This window comes from Pygoscelis adeliae, unplaced genomic scaffold (assembly GCF_000699105.1).
Source record: "Pygoscelis adeliae isolate BGI_AS28 unplaced genomic scaffold, ASM69910v1 Scaffold227, whole genome shotgun sequence".
In the NCBI taxonomy this organism is placed as follows: Eukaryota; Metazoa; Chordata; class Aves; order Sphenisciformes; family Spheniscidae; genus Pygoscelis; species Pygoscelis adeliae.
The window spans coordinates 3104419-3125300 of NW_008825100.1; the positions used below are offsets into that span (position 1 = coordinate 3104419).

General features: G+C 43.2%; 1 protein-coding gene across 1 annotated transcript in view; it reads right to left on the reverse strand.

Annotated features, from left to right (window-relative positions):
• PDIA5 (protein disulfide isomerase family A, member 5) overlaps positions 1 to 20882 on the reverse strand; it is a 95833-nt gene that overhangs the window by 74167 nt on the left and 784 nt on the right. Inside the window, exons 2-4 of the mRNA XM_009327175.1 lie at positions 17834 to 17960; positions 14582 to 14669; positions 658 to 741 (exon numbers count right to left, since the gene is read on the reverse strand). Of these exons, the coding sequence (XP_009325450.1) occupies positions 658 to 741; positions 14582 to 14669; positions 17834 to 17960 (299 nt within the window). The remainder of the gene's footprint in view (positions 1 to 657; positions 742 to 14581; positions 14670 to 17833; positions 17961 to 20882) is intronic.

The window sequence follows — 20882 nt, forward strand, 5'->3', positions numbered from 1 at the left end:
GAACTAAGTAGAATTTACAGTACAGTAAATTAAGGGGGGGAAAAAAGAGTAAGGAGAAAGGGAGGGTGCAAAACAGAGTGTAAAGCAAACAGGTTTCTAGTAAATAATTTCCTCTCTGACACTTTAACCAGAGTATTTACTAAGGCATGATCTTTGGAGATGGAGCTGCAGCTGCTTGGTGTCTCTTACACTTAACAGTACTCCCACTCCTATTATTTCCAGGAAGAAAATCTTTTGCTGTCTCACTACACTTGCCTTTCTCCACTTACTTTACGAAGTACTATCTCAAGTCAGAAAAGCAAGCACAGAGAGGTGAAGCGACTTGCCCAGGGCGCATGCCAGAGGGCACGTGACAGAGAAAGTAAGAGAGCTCAAGTCTCAGGCATCAGCCCTATGCATTGGGTAGTTTTAGTCCACTGGGCATCTCTCCCAGGCCCTGCTCATGCTTTTAGTGTACTCTATTCAACAGCAGAATAAATTCACCTCAACTTCTGTCACAACACATGCTTGCAAACTGAAGAAACAGCAATCAATTTCACATGTCAAAGGATAAAAAATAAGTCTTCATGCTGCAGCAGTATGGAGCTGCAAGGAGAACGAATGGTCCTAACAGGGTCATCAACAATTAGGAACTACAAATCCCAGCCCAGCACTCACTTATAATGGAGTAATTCCACTCCTTTCTCCTTTGAATTAGGATCTACTTTCATCTTCTTGCATAATTTTCGGCTTTCAGTATCACTGCAAAAAACACATATTGGAAGAAAAATGGTTACAAGAAAGGAAATCAAATGCATTCAGTTCTGAAAACTCATTGCTGTGCTTCCTCATCAGCAATTAGTTGCAACTAACAGTAATTTAGAAGCTGTTCAGCTAAGTTTGTGGGACAAGCATTGTGGAAAGCTGCATTAGCCAATTAAATTTCTCCGTTTGCTTGGTCAGGACACAGTGAACTGTGTTAAAACCACATTCCAAAGCCAGGCCCTAACCAGTAGAAAAGCAGCCCGTTCTAGCATGTCCAAGTACCTCAGTAGACCTTCTGTCCATAGGATTAACATAAAATTTAGGAAGTCAAGTTTTCAAGAAGACCGTGCTACTGTTAGGGTGGTGGTCAAAGAGCGCTGTTTGTGAAAAGATTCAAAGAGAAAGAGCAGGTCAGCTTTTATATCTGGCAGAAGATAACTCAAAATCAAAAAGAAACATCTTCATGGTATCTCCAAGCCCAGATCACAAGTGGCTAGCCTTAAAAAGGTCCTGCAGAAAACAAAAACCAATTCAGATTTTGGAGTCCCAAGCCCAGCAACCCCATTCACTCTAGGCATGAGGGACGTGTCCCGGAGCCACAACTGGCAAGTGGAGGTAAAGACTATCTGTCACAGCTCCTGAAGAAGGAGGCACGTAAGAGCAGACAGACCTGCTGAAGGTGGTTTTCAAACTGAATGAGAGTGAATAGCTTCCAGCACTAGATTAGGCCGAGTTGAAGAAGAGAGAAGGGTCATGGGAGAAAACTACACATACATTTGCTTAGGTGAGCAGGTAAAGGGTCTTCATGGCCTAACTGCTGTCCTAAACAATGTAGAAGTGAAGCTATAAGGACACTTCAAGCTGAAGTGAATATGAAGTCAGTCAAAGACCTGGGGAGATGAGTGAAACGGTACAACTACAAAGAAAAGAGGATGATTCACATTGACAAACAGCAAGATTAAAAAGCTTGGAAACTTGTTCCCAGCAGAGGACAACTTGTACCTTTTACGCAGATAAATCAATTTAGAAAATGAAAACACTGAAAACCCATCAAGTTTAAACTGATTAGAGACACTGAGATGCAAGGGTTGCAAGAGCCCCACCAAATTAAGTGTTGCTGCCAGCACCAGTGCTAATTCTCCCAATGTTCTCCAGCTGCCTTTCTGCAAATGTGAGGAACAACAAACAGTAAGTTCGCAGTGTGCTGCAGATGAGAGTGTGCCTTTGTGGAAACTTCCCAAATGCTTACTGTAGATGGAAATGAGGAGGAGGGTGCTATGGACACATGCATCAAAATCAGAATATTATGCTGAAGACAGAAACGAGCACTTTAAGGAACTAACAAAGCATACAACTACCTCACCAGGAAGGAGCACCTGTAATCCCAACTGTATAGAAGCATGTTTATCTTAAGAGTCTTACTGAACTCATGTCAGTTCTGCATTTTCAGATCATAGCCAAAGCTAGCCATTGTAACCCGTAAACGCTTTCTTTGCCTCTCCAGGACAGAGATCTGAGCCTGAGAAGACAGTTATTTTCCTGTTGTCTGCTGCATCTTTGTTTTCCCCAGACTGCAGTGGAAGATGGAGCTAAAACATGTCATCTGTTCGTTGAGTAACGTGAACATCCCTCCTTGTAACAAAACTAGATTACGAAACAAATAGCCTGGATTTGGAGTTTTGCCGAAAAGCTGGTTTGCCACGTGGAGTTTGTACAGAAAGTCTGCAACAACATCAAACCCAGGGGCCAGAAACATCCTGTCTTCTCTCACCTGCAGTCCTCCAACAGTCCCATGGGCTAAACTTAAGCGACTCGAAGGTCAGGGAATCTCAGGAGGAGGCACCAGTTTCAGACCATCCTCCCGTCTTACCCCAGACAGATCTAGGCACAAGAAACCCTTGTGGAGCTGACTGCCAGACAGTTAACCAAAGTCAGCCCCCACCACAGTCAACATTCATAAATACTCTTCTAAACACTCCCAAATGTTTCCAGGGTACACATATATTTGTGGCTATCTCAGCCTTGCCAAGACAAATGTTAGATGGTTGATGTAAACAAGTGTAATGCTGAAACCCACCTCCAGTAACAGGGTCTGTCAAACCCCAAGATGTGCAGACAATTGTTCTGGCATCAGTAGAGGACCAAAACAGGTATCAAGACAATTCTGTTGCCAGTTCTGCCACCAATTTGGTACAACTTCAAACAATGTGGGGAAAAAAAGTGTAATTTTACCTTATGTGTCATTTAGCGATCCGGATATACATCTTAGAAAAGTTCTGTAAGGTATATAGTTGAAAAAGACTACAAAACATTATACTGAGATGTACCTGTGAGCAAGCAGCTAGCAAGTCCTACCACCCCAACTCCTACCAATTCATTTTCTGTTTGCATGAGTTTCTATTAAAAAAAAGATAGATAACAACAGCTGTTTCATTGGAAGGAAACAGGATCTAAGCCTGCCCTGCTTTCAGGATTGCTCCATTTGTAGAGATTCACGTAACTGCTTGAATGCACATCCATTATCACAGGAAAGAAAGCAGCAGTTTGCTCCAGTATGTCTCTTACCATCTAGTGGGCAGATACTCTGCACCGCTGCATTGGAAGTTTAGTCTGTTTATGCAAGCTATCTACACTGATGCAAGGGATGGAAGAGGAGCAAATTCCCAGAATAGGAAGTGTCTAAATATGTATCAGTAATTTTTTCATGCATCAGTGCAGATTTTTGCACATGCCAGACCCACCAACTCAGATGCTATACTAAAGATTCTTTGGAAGAAGCAGAAAAGGAGACGTACAGAAATGGCAGAGATGGACCCGTTCTGCTTTTTCTTCTGCATTTACAGCCAGACAAAAATAACCTGCAAAGAGCAACCTGCTCTGGCATCACTTGGTAATGACCATTATCCTTAATAAGAGTAAATATCAACACAGACACAGTCTCTGCTCTGAGATTTGTCTCTTGGATCTCAGCCAAGAGCCTCTCTCTGAAGATGAGCTCCTCAACTCCCACATGGGAGAGGGTAATTAGGCCTCCAGTTCTTACACTTTAACTATACCACTTGAAGAGGCAGTGTAAGAGTTTGTTATAAAGACTAGAAGAAGAAAAAAAGAAAAACAAACAAACAAAACCCAAAAAACTCCCACACCACCCCCAAAATCAGCACTCTACCACCCAGGCCAAGACACTCCAGATAATGCACCAGGCTCACGAAATACTGGTTTGAGGATGAGGTCAGTAATGTGCCCCCAGCAGCCATCCTTGGCCGCCTCCTGCCATTTCTGTCCAGAGCAATTCAAACCCTCACAGGTCCCTGCTCTGCTACTGCTGAAGGGTCCCCTGCTTTGCCTGCAGGCAGTCCTACAAATCATCCAGCTTTATCTTCATGGAAAATCATCCAAAACATCAACCTATTTGCAATACTACAAAGGACCTAACCAGCAGCTGCCTACATGGTAATAAGGTCAAACCTTAAGTGGCACGATGGCACGGCTTCCTTCCACTTCCACAGGCATGTTCCCCACACTCCCCCTTCCCACCAAATCAAACTGAGACTCCAAAACGCTCCTTTGCTGGAGAAGTGAAGACATATGGCAGCTTGTTAAAAAGAACGATAAAATGAAAGATCCCAGTTGACCTAACTAAGCAAGAAGTCTAAATAACAACAAAGACAAGGGTGCATCTCAGGAATACTTCACCCCTTTCCATTCACATCCCCGTCTCCTCCACTGAGAGACACTTCTGTCATTTGGGGTTATGATGGAGCTGGCAGGAAGCCCGACTGGAGCGCTCCCTGTAAATCCCTGGGGTCCCTTGTCAGCATTAGCATGCATGAATAATCACTTTGCACAGGCAGCCAGCTGTTACCAGGGCAGGAGGAGGATGAGGGGCTTGTGAAGGAGATTGGACCTCCTTTGGCTCACCACCAGTGAAGCCAGCACCTGAAGGGGACATGCCATGGGCGCTCCTCAGGAGTGGTGCAGGATGCTCTGTCTGTGCAGGGCTGCCCACAGGCCTGGGAGCTCACAGTCACAAGGATGGAGAAGCAGCGGGAGATACTGATGGCAGTCCCCAGTGGCAGGAGCAACCCAGAGAAAGGCTTCTGCAGCTATGTGTCAAGGTAATTTGGAGAGACAAAGAACAGAGGACAAAGCTAGAGAGGAGGAACACAAAAGAAGATGCAGGAGTTTGGCTGCAGTAAGTCCACATTGGTTTCTAAAAACAAAACAAGCCCGAGCTGGATGGATCCTGAGTAAGAAACAGTGCACGGAGGTGGCAGTGCAAAACACCCTCCTTGAGGCGAATTCAAATATGATCCTGGCAGGTCCTGAAGGCAGTAGGGTAAGACCGAACATCCTCAACACCATCCTCTCTCATGAGCACAAATAAGATCTTCTGCAGCTCCCTAATTATTTTCCTTATCATGTAATGCTGCCCATTGACTTCTCATCAAGAAGGGAAAACAGCCCTACAACCATATCAGCCTCTGGGGAGGAAGGATCTGGAATGACTGTCAAATCCCCTCTTAGGAAATGACAAAAATGCCATCCAAAAAAAGTTCGCATCTCCAGTTGCCAGCATGATAGCAGCGTGTGCATATGCTGTGTGGCCACGCCACTTTGATGCCACAGTGCTGGCATCTACTAACACTTTGCAATGCAGACTGGATCCAGCCTTCTTTTTCATCCATACCTACAGTGTTTCCAGGCACAAGAGAAGTAATTAATGAAAACACTGACAGCACCAATTCAAGTAACCAGGTCAAGTACATTTGCCTGCACAAAAGCTATCTCTCTCCTCTATCAGCATATCACATAACCACACGTGAACCACAGACCTCACAATCTGTAAACAGATTTTATCTTCTCTCCTATCTGTACATCTCTCCATCTGAAACCAGGGCTCAACAATCCACATAAATTATTCTTCAGCAGTCCCTTATATCACAGTTGCGCCTGTAGACCCCAAAGCAACGGAGGCTCTGTTGTATCAGTGGCTGTACAGACAAACACTGTCACTGTCCCAACAGCTGGAAGAGACAAGACTGAGCAGGTAAGGAGGAGGAACAGGCTCTGAAAAGCAGAGCAATATGACAGAGCAGAAACAGGGCTGCCTACAAAGCAAGCCTCCCAACACTGGAAAAAGCTTTGGAAGGTACCAAAGCTGTCATCTTGTTACCAGCACACACTCTCATTATTGTCTCTGTTGTTTAATTGCTTTCATTCTTTTATGTTATGGTGAAAACCATCCTACAGAGAACAACTCCAGTTATAACTTCAGGGAAGTGCAACTGCAATTTCAGACCAGCCCTCAGAATTTAATTATCAAACAGGGTTTCCCAGCCCTATGTGCAGCCTCTGCAATGCCCTCTGGCTACCTTCCACAGAATACCCTCTCCAGACAACAGACTGATGAACATCCTGAGAAAGCATGGAGTTGAGATCCTGCCAAACAACTAATTGAGCTTGTGACCCAAAAAAGCAGCAAAAGGGGTGTCAACGCCAGAAATTTCCTCAAGCCACCTAAAAATAAAAACCACATTTGCACATGAAAACCTAACCTGAAAGAAGAAGTCATTAACAGTCAGTTGTACTTAGATGTGCTCCTATGAGGTTTCGAAATCAAAAATGCAATTCATTAGCCATTGTTGGGGACAATGTGGGATTTTGACTACACTCCTTGCAGTCATCAATCCCACCCTCGAACAAGGACTGTGTGATCCATTTACACTACAGCAGCTTGCTACTTTGCTGACCAAACAAAAACAGACTGACCCCTGCAAAACTCTCCTCCTCTCAGACTGTGGGCATTGCCTTCCCATTGTCCTCACTCCTCCCTCCCAGCCCGGGGCAGCAGCCACCACAACTACTGCTGCTGCCAGTATGTCACATTTGTAAGGCTCCTCATATTCTCTAATGATCCCAGACCCTTCTGTATGACTCTCTTGAGACAGATCTGAAATCAGAGAAGGGGGAAAAAAAAAATTCACTTCTCAAACCAGCAGCCTAGCTTGCAAGAGCACTTCTCCAGAGAGCTGTGCTAAGCAGCCGCTGGACGGTAATGGCTTACATCTACTCGAACAGAAAGCCCCCATACACTGCTCACCGTGCAGACAGGCACTTTGATGCTACACTCGTGAGTGGGGTTTAAGAACCTGCAGACACCAAAATAGGAACAGGACCCAGGAGAAATGGACGCAGAAATAATCAGCAAAGGAAGCTTAAACCACAAGATTTGCCTTTGAAAACAAAGCAACATTTTGTCACCTTTCTAGGTTCCTGATGGAAATTATCTTATAAAAGAAGTAAAACAATAGCAACAGGTTTCCACAGCACAGAACAAATGAGCAGCTCAAACAATGCGGCAGATTAAAAGCTTGAATCTTTTAAGGGGTGGGGGACCATGAAAACCAAAACCAGAAAACGTGCTGCTGGAAAGAATTAAAGATTAGGATTAGCAGACTGACAGGACAGAGTCTCATCTGTATCTAGGGCCTGATTTCCCCCCTAGAACGCAGCAAAAAGCCTCCCCGTGACCCACAAGGTGATGGCAGCCTTATGCTCCAAATGCTCCCCTGGAACGTGCCAGGAATGCAAACAGAATAATCCATGCGCTGCGGAGACCCAGCACCACTCGTCACCCAATACAAACGACTCCCCATGCCCATTAGTCAATTAGAGAGGCCAGGAATCTATAGGAGTGAGATTAAAAAGAAGTATTTTCCAAAAATTAAAACCCATGAGATTAGTTCTCACTGCAAGCAAGAGTGAGCCAAAGAGCAGAAAGAAACCCACGACAAAAAGGTAACAGGTATCATCAAGCAAAAACAATTAAGGGAAAAAATTATAAGCTCCAGCCCTGCAGAAAGTCAAGACATTATAATGAACGGTACTTTCCATGGAAATACAAATTCGTAAGAGGCACTCAGCAGCCCACATACCTGCACAGAAATAAGGCGAACACATTCACAGGAGCTACCAAAAGCTTTGCAAGAACTTCTAGAAACACCGAACACTCAAACTCACTTTGCAAAACAGCAGCTTTCCTCATCGGACTCATCCAGACCTCCTCTAACTCACACAACCTGGTAGAGTTACACTGTCACACTGTCCTTACCTGGGACACAAGATGACTACCACTCTGTCTTTGAGTTCACACTAATCTAAGATGCCTGCAAAAGCAGGTTTTGAATTTATCACCCATGGGCACACAGATGCTGCAGCACATTGTGCCATTCCCCTGGTGCCTGTTTTATGACCTTTAGCTGCTATGGGCCTGGAGAGGATGCTAGAGGATGTTTTAAATGAACTACTGAATACAGGAAAATTGAGGTAACTTTACATTAAATCTTAGCTCACTTACTCTTCATTTCAGTTTGAAAAGCAGCAACATTGAAGATTCACAGTTAATGAGCAATTCTAGGCAAAACTCATGGAATACACACGGTTACAATGAAATTGAGACATGAGCCCAGGCTCATACACCCAAGCACTACAGTGGATTTTAGTTAAACACTCTGCATTTCTGAATTAATGCAATACACCTGACTAAATGGGTTTACGTTAGGAACTGAGAGCTTACTTAAAAAAGGAATTTTTCAGACTGGCATAGCACTTCCTGCATGGTCACTCTTACAGGAAAGTAAAAGGGCTTTAACGTGAATTAGCATTAACAGCGCAGACAGGTTATGATAGAGACAGGAGGAAGGCAATGAAAATCTATGCTACAAATGCACAGTTTGCCCATATAAAATCGCACCCACGCAAGGACCGCTTGCAAAGTGTTCCCGATGGACACCTGGCTTACCTCCCCAGGACCAGCTACAAATGGAGCCCCTGCTACCTCCCCGAGGCTGGCACCTAACGTTACGTGCCATCCACTCCTGAGCTGCCACTGCTGTTCGCCTTCGAGGCAACTGTACAAAAAGGCAGAAATCCCAGACACTGCAGATCTACTTGGATGGAAAGGGTCGCATCAGTGCAAGAGCAACACTCCTTTCTTCTTCCTTTTTTCTCTCTCCATTAGATCTGGTCATTTTTATTTGCAATTTCAAAGCTTTTCATCAGCTTTAAAATTCAACTACAAGGAAGGAAGATGAGTAGACTTATTCTCTTAAATAAATCCTACTTCTGATCGGCTTTATAGGAGTGAAGGTAGAAACTAAAGAGCAAAATAACACCTAATGCCATCTGTACCAGCAGCCTTATTTCTGAAATTCCTCCCTGCTATTTTAAGGCATTAAACAAATTCATTTATAATTGTGTGTATGGGTAAAGCCTTTCCCTATCAAAGCATTAGGAAATTAGAAATTTGGGAAGGAAGATTTCATCTAAAAGGCAGATAAACATGAAAATTCAGGGAAATCCCAGAAAACACAACTACTCATTAGATTTGACTCTCTCCTGAACCAGTACATGTTTAGATGTATAGCCTTGAAAAGACTGCTTTACCAGTCAAATTATGGTCTTAACCTCTATGCTAAGTGTCATGGGATTGCAACAATAACAAGTAATTATTAGGGATGAGGACTACAAGAATGACACACAAAAGCAGAAAAAGTGGGATTAAAACCAACCAAAAATTAGTCAGACATTTTAACCAGATGGCATTTCCTCTTCCTAGCAGTCTGATGTGCTAAAGCCAAGCACACGTGCTATGACAGCAGATGGAAATCACACAGCTTTGTTTATGTTTGGGACCTACAGTAAAGGGAATCATGCAAGTTTGAGCAGACAGTAATTACCCAGAGCCAAAGAAATGGGTGCTTTTTTGAAAATACCAGCCCACAATTGGGCAGGACTAATAGTCAGTAAAAAACTCAAGACAATTCAGTAACAAGAAAACCCAGGAGTGTTCACCAAATCACATTTAGGATGGAAAGAGCTAGTTTCAACCTCTTTTGCCACCTCCTCAAAACCGTACCTGACCACAATGCATTTTATAACCTGCCAAACACATTTTCATCTCTTCAAGAAAGCCATTTTACTTTCTTTCCCCTTCCACTTCACCCAAACTAGTTACACTCCTCCAAGGAACATCAGTCCTTGGCCACCCCATGATCTATCACAAAACCTACTCAAGAAGGCTAGAGGATAACTTAATATTGATTACTCTTCAAAACCAGACCTCGGGGCATCACAAACTGGGACTGGAGCTTTGTCTGCTTTAAAGACAAGCAACAAAAATTTCATCTTTCACTCAAGCAGTAATTTCATCTTATTGTGTTCCCAGGCACATCACTTTGTACTTTTTACTTGTCACCATAAGGATTTGCCAAGAGTTTCTATGAGGGGCTGTGGGACACAGAGGCTCTGTAGCACGCACACAGACTGTCTGCCTATGCAGCACACACCAGCTCCACTGCACCCCAACCTGCTGTTACAGTTAGCAGCATCCAAACTCTGAGATCGCACAAAAGGACAAGACACTTTCTTTTTTGCAGACATCCTAAGCTTTCAACTCCCTGTGAAGCCCTTCCATTTTCAAAATTTCTATCAGCCTCGTACTAAAAATCATTCAATAATAGTCCTCTGCTTGCTTACATGCCCATCCCAATAGCATCTGAACGCATTAAATGAAGAGCACTCATTTGTGCTGCTGTAGCATTTTTCCCTTCAATGTTCTCCAATCTCTTTATAACCACTGACTAATGAATCAGGCAATATTTACTCAGTTGCCTGGAAAACAGATACACCTTTTTTAACAGCACAAAGTAACAAGAAGTGAACCGTTCAGAGAGCCAGGAACAGAAGCTGGGACTCTCAGCTCCTATTAACGTGTCATCTCCCCAAACACGAGTCTCAGCATACTTGCTCGTAAGACAACTGATCCATCTCTCTGGGACACTCTGAAGATTTACCAACCTGCAACGTTGTGCTCTACCCCTGCTACCAGTTAGCCTCAACTCAGAAATGAAGCACCAGGTATTGCAGGGAGGAAAGAAAGAAATAAAAGGTAGCAGAGAGCGCTGGGTTCAAACCGATAGCAACAAAAAGTAGCCATCACACAGAAGACTAAATTTTACCAGGCATTATTAATTCAATATTCTGTCATCTCTCACACCACTGTTCATTCACCATCAAACGCCTCAGCAAGGACTTCCTAATTAAAACATAGAAAGGCTAGAATAAAACATGGTTTTGTCACATCATTTGTGGGTCTTTTATTCACAATTGAAATAGCTTCATGTTTAATTGTGTACAGAGCCACATACGCTATCTCAGCACACAGGAGCGAACAGTGACCACTTCAATGCTGCAAGCAATTCTCATGCTGCCCCTTCATCTCTAGCAGGAGGCACCTATCCACCTGCGCAAACTGATTGAAATCTCCCGCGAACAAGGACCTTATCTGCAATACTGCACGCAGAGGCGATGCCTGCGTGTGTTGCGCTCAGCATGGCCCTGCTCCAGCATGGCACTTAACGCAAGTGAGCCTAACTGCGCAGGGAAGGTAGGTACCTGGCATTTCCCAGCCTTAACTCTCCTAAGCCCAGGCGCTCTGGGGACCTCTGCTATCCTGCCGCAAAGAGACAAACTAAGCGGCAATCTCTTCTACTCCACACTAACAGTCTCGGCAAGAAACCAAGTATTTCACCACATTATGCTGAAGAACTAACCTCCCTGGTCTCCCTGAGACCACTCAACCTGGAACTGAAAGCTCAAGTCTAACCTCTGTCTCATACCACAGACCTAACAAAAGCTGAGGCCACAGAGCATGGTTTCCATGTAAGCCAGAGATTCAGGCAGCCTGCCTCCAGCCACAAACCTGCACGCTCCCCTCCACTGTATGAAATACAGAACGTACTGCCGAGACTTAGCAATCCATAATGATTTCCATCAGTGGAGCAGTATGTTCTTGCTTTCTCCTGAAAATGAGGGAAAGAAGGGGGATGACAAGAAACAAAAAAAGCACCGCCAATAAAGAAAAAGAAGAGAAAAAGACTGCCGTCATCGCCACAGGGAAGCAGAGACACAAACCACAACTCTGCATGTATGCCAGCCTTGCCAATGCTTGGATCTGAAGGCAAAGAAGTCCGCTACAGCGGGATGTGAAGAGCAAAGCCAAAATTCCCTGCTAAATATTGCTGCCAAACAAGCCATTTCATGTCAATATTTGTAAAACAAATTGAGCCTGTGCTGTAAATATCCCTGCATCTGTGCACTGTTTGTTTCGGCATGAAGGCTTGCAAATAGGCTTCATAGCATACTTGCAGTGGCAGAATAGTTTGAGCAATTCTGGTAGGACTCAGCTGTTCAGGCCCTACAACTAGCCCTTTGTGACTGGTGGCAGATGGCACTACTGCAGCCTCTCTCATATTATCACTGCCATGAGGTGGGCAGGAGTTTGCAGCCACCTGTATATACAAAAAAAAAAAAAGGCAAAGGAAAAAAATCTTTCAAGGAAAAAAAAAAATTTAGAAGTTACCTCAACACTACCAGATTGATTTCAGAATGCTTTAAAGGTTTAACAAGCAAAGCAACCACAAAACTTGGTTCAGGCTCAAACCATTTGTTTTTTCGCATGCATCAAGACCTCCTTTGCCACACGCCAGTCTTCCAGTTCACCTTGCCCCATAAGACAAGTTCACAAATTCTGTTATGACATCACTCTGCAGGAGGGAGTGATAGAAGAGACATCTCTGACAAATACCCAACTACAGTTGGACGGATCATCTATTTTTTCCGGGTTCTCCCCAAATGAGTGATCTGAAAGGAAGCACTGCTCAACCCTCAAAGAGAGAACTACAGCTACTGCCATATTACAGCACCCTGTCCACTGCCTGTCACTTGGCAAGTGGCAATCTGATTGTAATATTACTGGCATCAAAGCAAATTTTGGGAACCTACAAATCTATTCCCAGGTCTCCCAACCTCTTACAGCATGACCTTCACCAGGCTGCTTTGCTCTCTGGGAATAACTCACCTTTCATTACGCATAGAAAGCTTAACTTAAATATTTCCCCACCATGGTCAGAGGAAAGGCACTGCAAGTACCAAGCTTCCTATGAAACGTACTAAAGCACTACCTGGAGGAGACTTTAAAATACGTTTCTTGCAAGTAAATTCCATAACAAAGTTTGGTTTAGATGACAACATTTGGAAAGGGAGAGCATATTAGGGTTTGATGAATTGAAGTTTATTTTACAGCAAAACCAAACACCACATTTCCCTCCCCATCACTTACAAACTCAGGAGCAGAGACTGATCTGTTGAACTAAGTGCCAAAACATCCCTGGATTTCAAATTGAAGTCCTAAACACTGAATCTTTCCTTCCCCAGCCCAGAACTAAAATAAATCCTGGAAATGGTTATCACTTAGTTGTATTACAGCAGCATTTTGAAGGGCCAGAGGAGCAGTCTCATCATTCCAGCAGTTGTACACACGTGCCACATGCATACACACATGGTAAGCAGTAAGTCCCCCAACACAGAAGTAGCCTAAAACGAGAGAGAAACAGAAGACACAAAAAGGTAGGGACCACTCCACAGTCACAAACAGGGTCAATTAGAAACTAAAGCCAAGAAGCTGGCCCAGTATCCTATTTGCTAGCCATCATTACTGACAACCAAAAATTGTTTATCAGTGCTTTCATCAGAAAAGGAGACCGGATTTCAGAGGTATGCTAGATCTCCGCGCAACCTTCTCCTCATCAGGGTCAATACAATTTATTTGCTGGCTTTTCAGCAGGTGGGAAGTGGTACAGGCTTCACTGACCTCCGAGGAGCAGCCCTGCTTTCTGCCAGCAGATGACGTGGAACACTGTCCCCATCAGTTGGGCAGAGATTAAAGCATCTGTGCATTTGGACGAGCCCAGCAGAACGCAAACAGAAGGCAGAAGCAGAGGACTCCACAGGAGAGATACCTGCCTGGTGGCAGGGGGAGAGCCAGACAGGTTAACCAACAACAAAAGCACGTTAACTCTGATTTACCAATGACTTATTCTGGGTCACTGCTTGATGGATAGAGGTTGGTTTCGAAAGTATAATTTTAAGAGAGCCACATGATTTTCAGAGCTGACTTAGATTTGTGCACAGCGTACAATTTGTTCATACCATGGCAATCCACCCAAACACACAGGTAGGCAGCAAGCTGTTCCTCTGCAGTGCAGGAAGGGGAATTTGCCACCTGCAGGCAAAGCTCTCAAAGCTGCAGAGGCAGAGAGGCACTACGATACACAAGCTAAAACCACAAGCAATGTGTTATTGAGCAGAACCACAGTGGAGGCTTTCACATCTGCAAACCAGAAAGTACACACCTGTTCATTCCTCCCCACACAAGCAACCACTTACAAAAACAAGTTTCCCTGCTTTTACATTAAAAATTGCCATGAACCTATACAAACACAGAGGAAGTTCTTTAAAAGAAAGCACATTTTATTGAGAAACACAAATGGCTGGACACTTCAAAACCAAGCAAACAGCCCTACTGCTTGTGCAACATTTGCTGTCGGAGCAGAACTGCCTTGCCCTCCAGCTGAGGCACAACACGTGGGATTCCTCCTCCCCCAGCTTGTGGGAAAGCCAGAGCAGTCAGAGTTTCCATGCTACGTGCCCCCCATGAAAGGCGATGCTAGCTGGGGTCTCCAGCTTCAGGCTCAAAAACATGCTGTCAAAGAAGTGACAACAGCCATAAGGAAAACATGATTCCCCACCACTGGTCCAAAGGAAGGGAGGATGGTAAGATGTAGGCTCCCTACAGCTATGAAGAAACTGCACAGAACGATGTGGGTTCAGTTACAAGCAAAAAGTTTCAGAGCCATCAAAAAAGCTAAGTCAGCAATAAAAGCCAAAAGGGGAGAGGGAAAAAGAAAAAAGAGAAAAACAGTATGACACATACCCACAGTCTATCCAGCTTATAGTACCTCGTCCTTTCACCTCCTGGGCCACATTGGACAGTAACCTGAGTGAGCTTTCTGCAGCAGCAGCTGGAAAAAAAATAAAATAATAATAAAAATAAATCAGCAACAGCATCGTTACTCCACTTAGAAAAACACAATTGTGCATTCCTTTGTTCTGAAGCACTGGAAGAACATTTTGTCTAATTTGAAGAAACCAGTATGAGAGGGATCAGTAAAATCTTCTGTAAACTAGAAGGAATGCAGGCTGCAGCTGAAGTTGGGTGGCTCCTTCCCTCCACTCCCCTTAAACAACACACTGAAATTCATACCTCCAGGCATGCTCCCTGACCTACATTTATGGAGCTATACTGTGTCCTCTCCTGCAAACCAGCTTCCATCCCAACACTGCCTTTTTCCTGTGGCTGGGCATTAACCAGTTTGCACCACTGTCTGCTAATTACAGCAACTTCATTTAGGACCTTCATCAGCTGTAAGGGCAAGTCATTTGGCATCTCTGACCACCTCAATTCCATCTCTGTCATACACAGAAAATAACACACTGTTATTCTCATAATAACCCTGGGAGATACCGAAACCAACAGTCATGAGGAGCTCAAAACTATTAGCAGAAAGCACCCAGAAAAGGTCCTTCCAAGAACTGGCTGTATTATAAATACCCAACTGAGATTTTTATAATGCCATGCCACATGTGTAGATTTTGCAAAACACTTCCATTCCAAAACAGTCTTATAAATGGTATTAAAAATAAAAACAGAAGAAAAACGGGACAAGAGCTCAGGAGAGAAAAAATATAGAGGTTCAAAAAAGTATCAATTGCCAAAAAAATCTAACAGAAACTGCTTCCTGCCTTGAAAAACAGAAAACAGAAACCCAGAGCCTCTTCCAGATCTATTTAAACTGCTGCTGCTCTGCAACTACTTCAACTAACTGAATATAAGAACGGCTATATTGGGTCAGACCGAATGCCTCTAGAGACCAATATTTTGTCTCCAACATTTGAGAAAGTGAAGGCCTATATAGGTCAGAGAAGACAAGTAGAGCCAGTGGGTAGTGATAGCCCTCTCAAATAATCTCTAAGCCTCCAAAATTTTTATCTCAACAATCTCCTGAGCCAGAAACAGCTTCTTTGTATTCGACAGCCTTTGCTTGGGCCTGATGCCATCAGAGACACCAGCCCACACACGTTAGCTCTCAAGAACTCTCCTATACTGATAACATGCAACTGCCACCTCTCTCCAACACAGGGATGTAGACATGTGGGGGAATTCTTTGCGTGTACTTCCACTTTGAGTGGAACAGTTTGACAAACACCCCAGCAAAAATAAGCATTCCAGATAGGACAGACTTGTCCCAGAAGACTCACTAGTTGAGCAGCCCTGGCAGGATACCCAGCTGGTAGAGTGAACTAAACATCTCTTGTACATGAGGACATCTCCTGAAACCAATGAATTTTCTGCATGAGATAGAAATACTCATCTAGTTTTGCTCAGCTGAGAAGCAAAGCCTTTGTTCCAGCAGTATGATCAGGTGCTGGCCAACATCTCATCACAGCTGGGGGATGTATATCTGGGATTAGAATTGCACCTCCAAATTCCTATCTTTTTTCCTCTCCTCTCTTCCTGTATGACAGTTAGGCAAGAGATTTCTAATTGTGCAAGGATCGCTGTTCTATGAAGAAACATTAATCCCAGAGTCAGCTCTGCATGCAATGCTTTAGACTGCTAAAACCAACCAATTGAGTAACAAAAACAGAAAAAAGACATCTCCACAACACGGCCTTTGAACAATGCCCATAGGGCAACATTTATTTGATGAGTGTCAGAGCTGAAGTGTTCTGGTTGTGCTTCTAAAAACGAAAGCAACCACCACTTAAAATATTAAGCGTAAAAAGAAAATTTTCCCTTTAAAAAGCTGAATAACGCAGATGTCTTTTTTTACCTAAAGTGTTCCTTTCAAAATCAAAAAGCGTTAGAAACTCTTTTATGACTTTCGCTTTGAACCTGTTACTACAAAACCTTCTGGCCAAGTTTGAGCGCTCAAAGTTCCCCACTATAGCAAAACACAAATATTTTAACAAAAATTAAGTCACATATATCATTTTAACTGTTTTGGATAAAGCATATGTTTAGGAAACAAAGTTACTTATCTGAGCATCTGCACATTTTTGTCTGCAAAATTCTCTGATACTGGCAGGGAGGGAGGATATTGGGTCACCACATACCACTCCAATTTGCCACACTGTAAACCCAGAGCAACTCTACCAACCGTCACTGTGTTTAACTGAGATAGGACCTTTGCAACAGGTGAGAAAGGGAGGACCCAACCCCCAAACAAAGCATTACCTTGTATTGCTTGCCTGCAGGAAGGAAAAGGAAGCAACAACAAAAGCAATACAGCACTAAGGAAAATCACCTTAGTGACACATTTCACTACTTGCTGTCCAATGACTTCCACATCCACAACAGCATTCTGCACTTGTGTATGGAGCTTAAAGTTTGTTTCTTCATCTTACATGGTGTCACACAAAACAACACCAAAACAAAGACGATGACAAAGGAGAAAAGGTACAGCAGGAGCAGAACAAAGCAAAAGGAAGAGCAAACAGACAGGTAAGAGCAAGAATGAACAGCCGGAAAGGAGAGCCTGAATGAGGGAGAAGACAGCAAAGAGATTCAAGGGGACAGGTGGCATGACGTGAAATGAGCTCCCTCTTACACAAGCAGCTATTTTTTTATTTTTATATTTTGTTAATTAAAGTTGAAAGACAACCATGGGACACCCAAAGCTGTCAGAAGTAACGATGGATTGATTTCAGTACTGTAACTATTCATTAAGCTTTCAGCGTCACCAGGAAATCGAAACTTGCAAACTGCTGTGATAAACACACCAGAAAGCTCTGGCTGATAGCTATTATGAGCAGCCAGTTTTGGAGACAAAACCAGAATAAAGCACACTTTTGCCAATGTGACAGAGCAATTAGAAGACCAAACTAAGATGACTCCAATCTTGAAACATCAGGAGCCTCTGAGTTAGGACAAAGGACACTGGTCCTGAAGAAGCCCTTGTAGTCACATAAGGCAACACTGAACAAAGAGCAAGTAAGGGCGAAGAGCTTAGTCACCTGAGCATGTACACAGGCAACCGAACATGCACACAGATGTTCAAACGCACACATCTTGCTGGGCACAAAGAGCTGTGACATCAAAAAAAAACAAAAAAGAAGGACTTACCAGATTTGGAATACAGCACTAGTACGTTATTCCGTGTCCTGAGAAGCTTCTTAAAATCCTTGTGGTCACTTATTTTTTCTATCAGTGGAGACACCTTCAACGAGTACACAAACATCGGCAAGAATGCCTACAGAAACACAAAGCCAGAAACATCAGTAACAGCTTCCATGCTGAGAAACAAAATACAAAGACAAACTGCTTTTGAAATTGCCTTAACCTTTTCCCATAATCTTGAGACATGCTGCCTTAAATAAACTATCATATTGATTTGGTCAACAAAAGCAAAAAAAAAACCCAAACCACCCACCACTATAAACATGACTTATTGAAACTGGACCAATACCACTCCCAGCAAGCATCCTTAAGTGGAAAGATAAGATAAATACAACATCAAGAAATACGGTTTTAGTTAAGAAGCCACCGCCTTTGAAACTTTGTTCCCTAGTCAGATAATCAGATAAAAATTCTTACGTAAATTTAACATACTGCAACAAGAGAAGCAGCAAATTACGACTTCAAGAGCATTCTTGCCCCTAGACCTCGGAATACTCTGCAAACTCGGTTGAGTACTTTGATACCGCACAGAAGACAGTGAGAGCCATGAAGTTAAAATAACTAACCCACAGATACAGAGCAGATGAAGGAAATGAAAAAAGGATTTGCAAGTAACTCAGCATCCGTATCACAGCACTAACCACAACCCTTTCCCACACGCCCTTCCAAAGTGGAATGGGGCTTAACATTTCCCACTGGCCATACTCTACCTTACACACACCCTGGTGCCTTTGCCACAAGATCAAGTTTGGCTTCCACTGGCCACATGGAAGGCACGGCATTTAACCTCTCTGCATCTCAGTTCTGTATCTATGCAAAGAAATATTTTTTTTGTTGCATCTTTTGGTCTATTTACATCATGACCGCTCCAGAGCAAAGTCTGTCTTTAATCTTACCATAAAGTAAAATTCCTATCAAAATACGACCATAACCTCAGCTGGAGCCTTCACTGCTCATTTGCACTGCAATAATCTTCAATAATAATAATAATAACCTTATCCATCATGCTATGCTGCCTCCCCTCTGCACTGTACTGAATTCATACTAATGGAATGATTATGGGAAGCTTAGCTGGAGAAATTATCTAGTTCACATTCACCTTACAGTAAAACTTAACACTTAATTGCTTGGGTAAAAGCTTTAGCTCATTTGCCTAACACACAAGAGGTTCAACGTTTTCTTAATTACAGAACTAATTTTGATCATGTCTCATTCCAGCTGGGCTGGAAAATGTGTCCAGGGTGGATGTGAAGAAGTAAGAGGCTGTTGTTCCTGCATCCCATGTATTACAGATTGCAGCATTCAAAACAAGGCACTAAGCCAATCAAAGTCAGAACACGCAGCCCCAGGCACTACACTTCATTACAAATTCAGCTATTTGCAAACACCACGTCACTGAGGCACAGAAACAAAACCTGCACCTACAAAACATATTTTATAAGTGCCAGAAGTTTTTACATGCAAAAAGGGGAGGAGGAGGTTTGGGATGCACAGGGTAGAGGGGAGAGGCTGAGCTGAAATGGGGGTCATCCTCAAAACAACCTCAGGACACGTTTAGGAATTTAAAGTTACTAGAAGATACACCTTTAATATAAAAGCACGACAGGCCGCGCAGGCTTAAAGTTAACAAGTTATCCCACTCCGCAGGCAGGATTCCCACCACCGAGCCCTGCTGACCAGATGTCTAACTGTAAGAAGGGAAAAAGCACATTTGCAAGTCAGCCCCTACCTTCAGCATAAATGTCTTTGATGCTTTAATTCAACCAACAGACTCGCATTCTTCTAAATCAAGGCGTCCAGAGCTCAGCCTTCCTACTTCAGGCTGATGCATGTGAATCATTTGTGTATTTTCTGAGATAAATACATGGTGTTGCCAATCAAAGTAGACAAATATAGCTGTGCTAAGTGGGGTGACACATGCAAATTCCTGCTCAAAACTCATCACAATCAGAGGCTGTACAGGAGGGATTAATCTAACATTGACTTATGAGCAGATCTCTTTAATCCTAAGTATTTTTTTTTTTAACTTTTTCCTTCACCTCAATTTTTTTAACTATCCAAGTGTCTTAAAGTTTCACTTACGTCTTGAGTTACAGAAGGCTAAACCTAAACTTCACTGAAACTAAGGCTGAACACAACGGAGGAAAAGTGAAACTACAGGTTGCTTCTTTTAGAAGCTTTCGTTTAGAAAACTGGACTCAAATAAAGATATTCTAGCCTATGAACTTACTGCAAAAAAGAAAGAATTGGACTAAAAAAGCCACAAAGGCCACTTTCCACATGACACCAAATGGTATTATGAACTTTGTTTAAAGCATCTGTACAGTTTTACCGACAGCTTGGAAGCACGTGTATTTCATGTCTTTTCCAGATGGAAAGGCTGTTTAGCCAATTTCAGTGAATTTTCTTTTTCTTTTTTTTTTTTTTCCCCCCCTCCTTATAATGGCAGAGTAGAAGACCTCTTGAAAAATTGGATACTGGAAACAGTGACAGCTTTAACTACTGCCTTGTTGGTGTTGCCACTAACAGAAAACTCGCTGTGCTGGTGGAACAGCAGGTGCTTGGAGGGAGAAGCACGTCACATTACATATATCCACTGCTACTTTGCCCAATTCCTCCCCAGGTATCAAATCAATACATGTTACCCATTTTCCTGCAGTTTTACTACAGCAGCTCTCGCCGATCCTTTGGTTTAGACCAAAACCCACTGGGAAAGGCATTGTGCATACAAGCACACCAGTCAGCCCTGCCAAATAAATCATCATCTCCCTTTAATTAAGATTAATGTTGCAGCCTTTCCTAGTTATAAACCCCAAAAAGTCCAAGCTGAAGGCATCAAGTTGGACAGAAACACCCTGCCTGCACATCTAAGGCAGCCGCAGCAATACTGGGAGGTTATCCACTGAGCTGAAAAGTTCACCACCTCCCAATACGTATTTGCACTACACGGTCTTTGCAAACTGATAAGTAGTTCCACACTCTCCAGCTTTCTCCT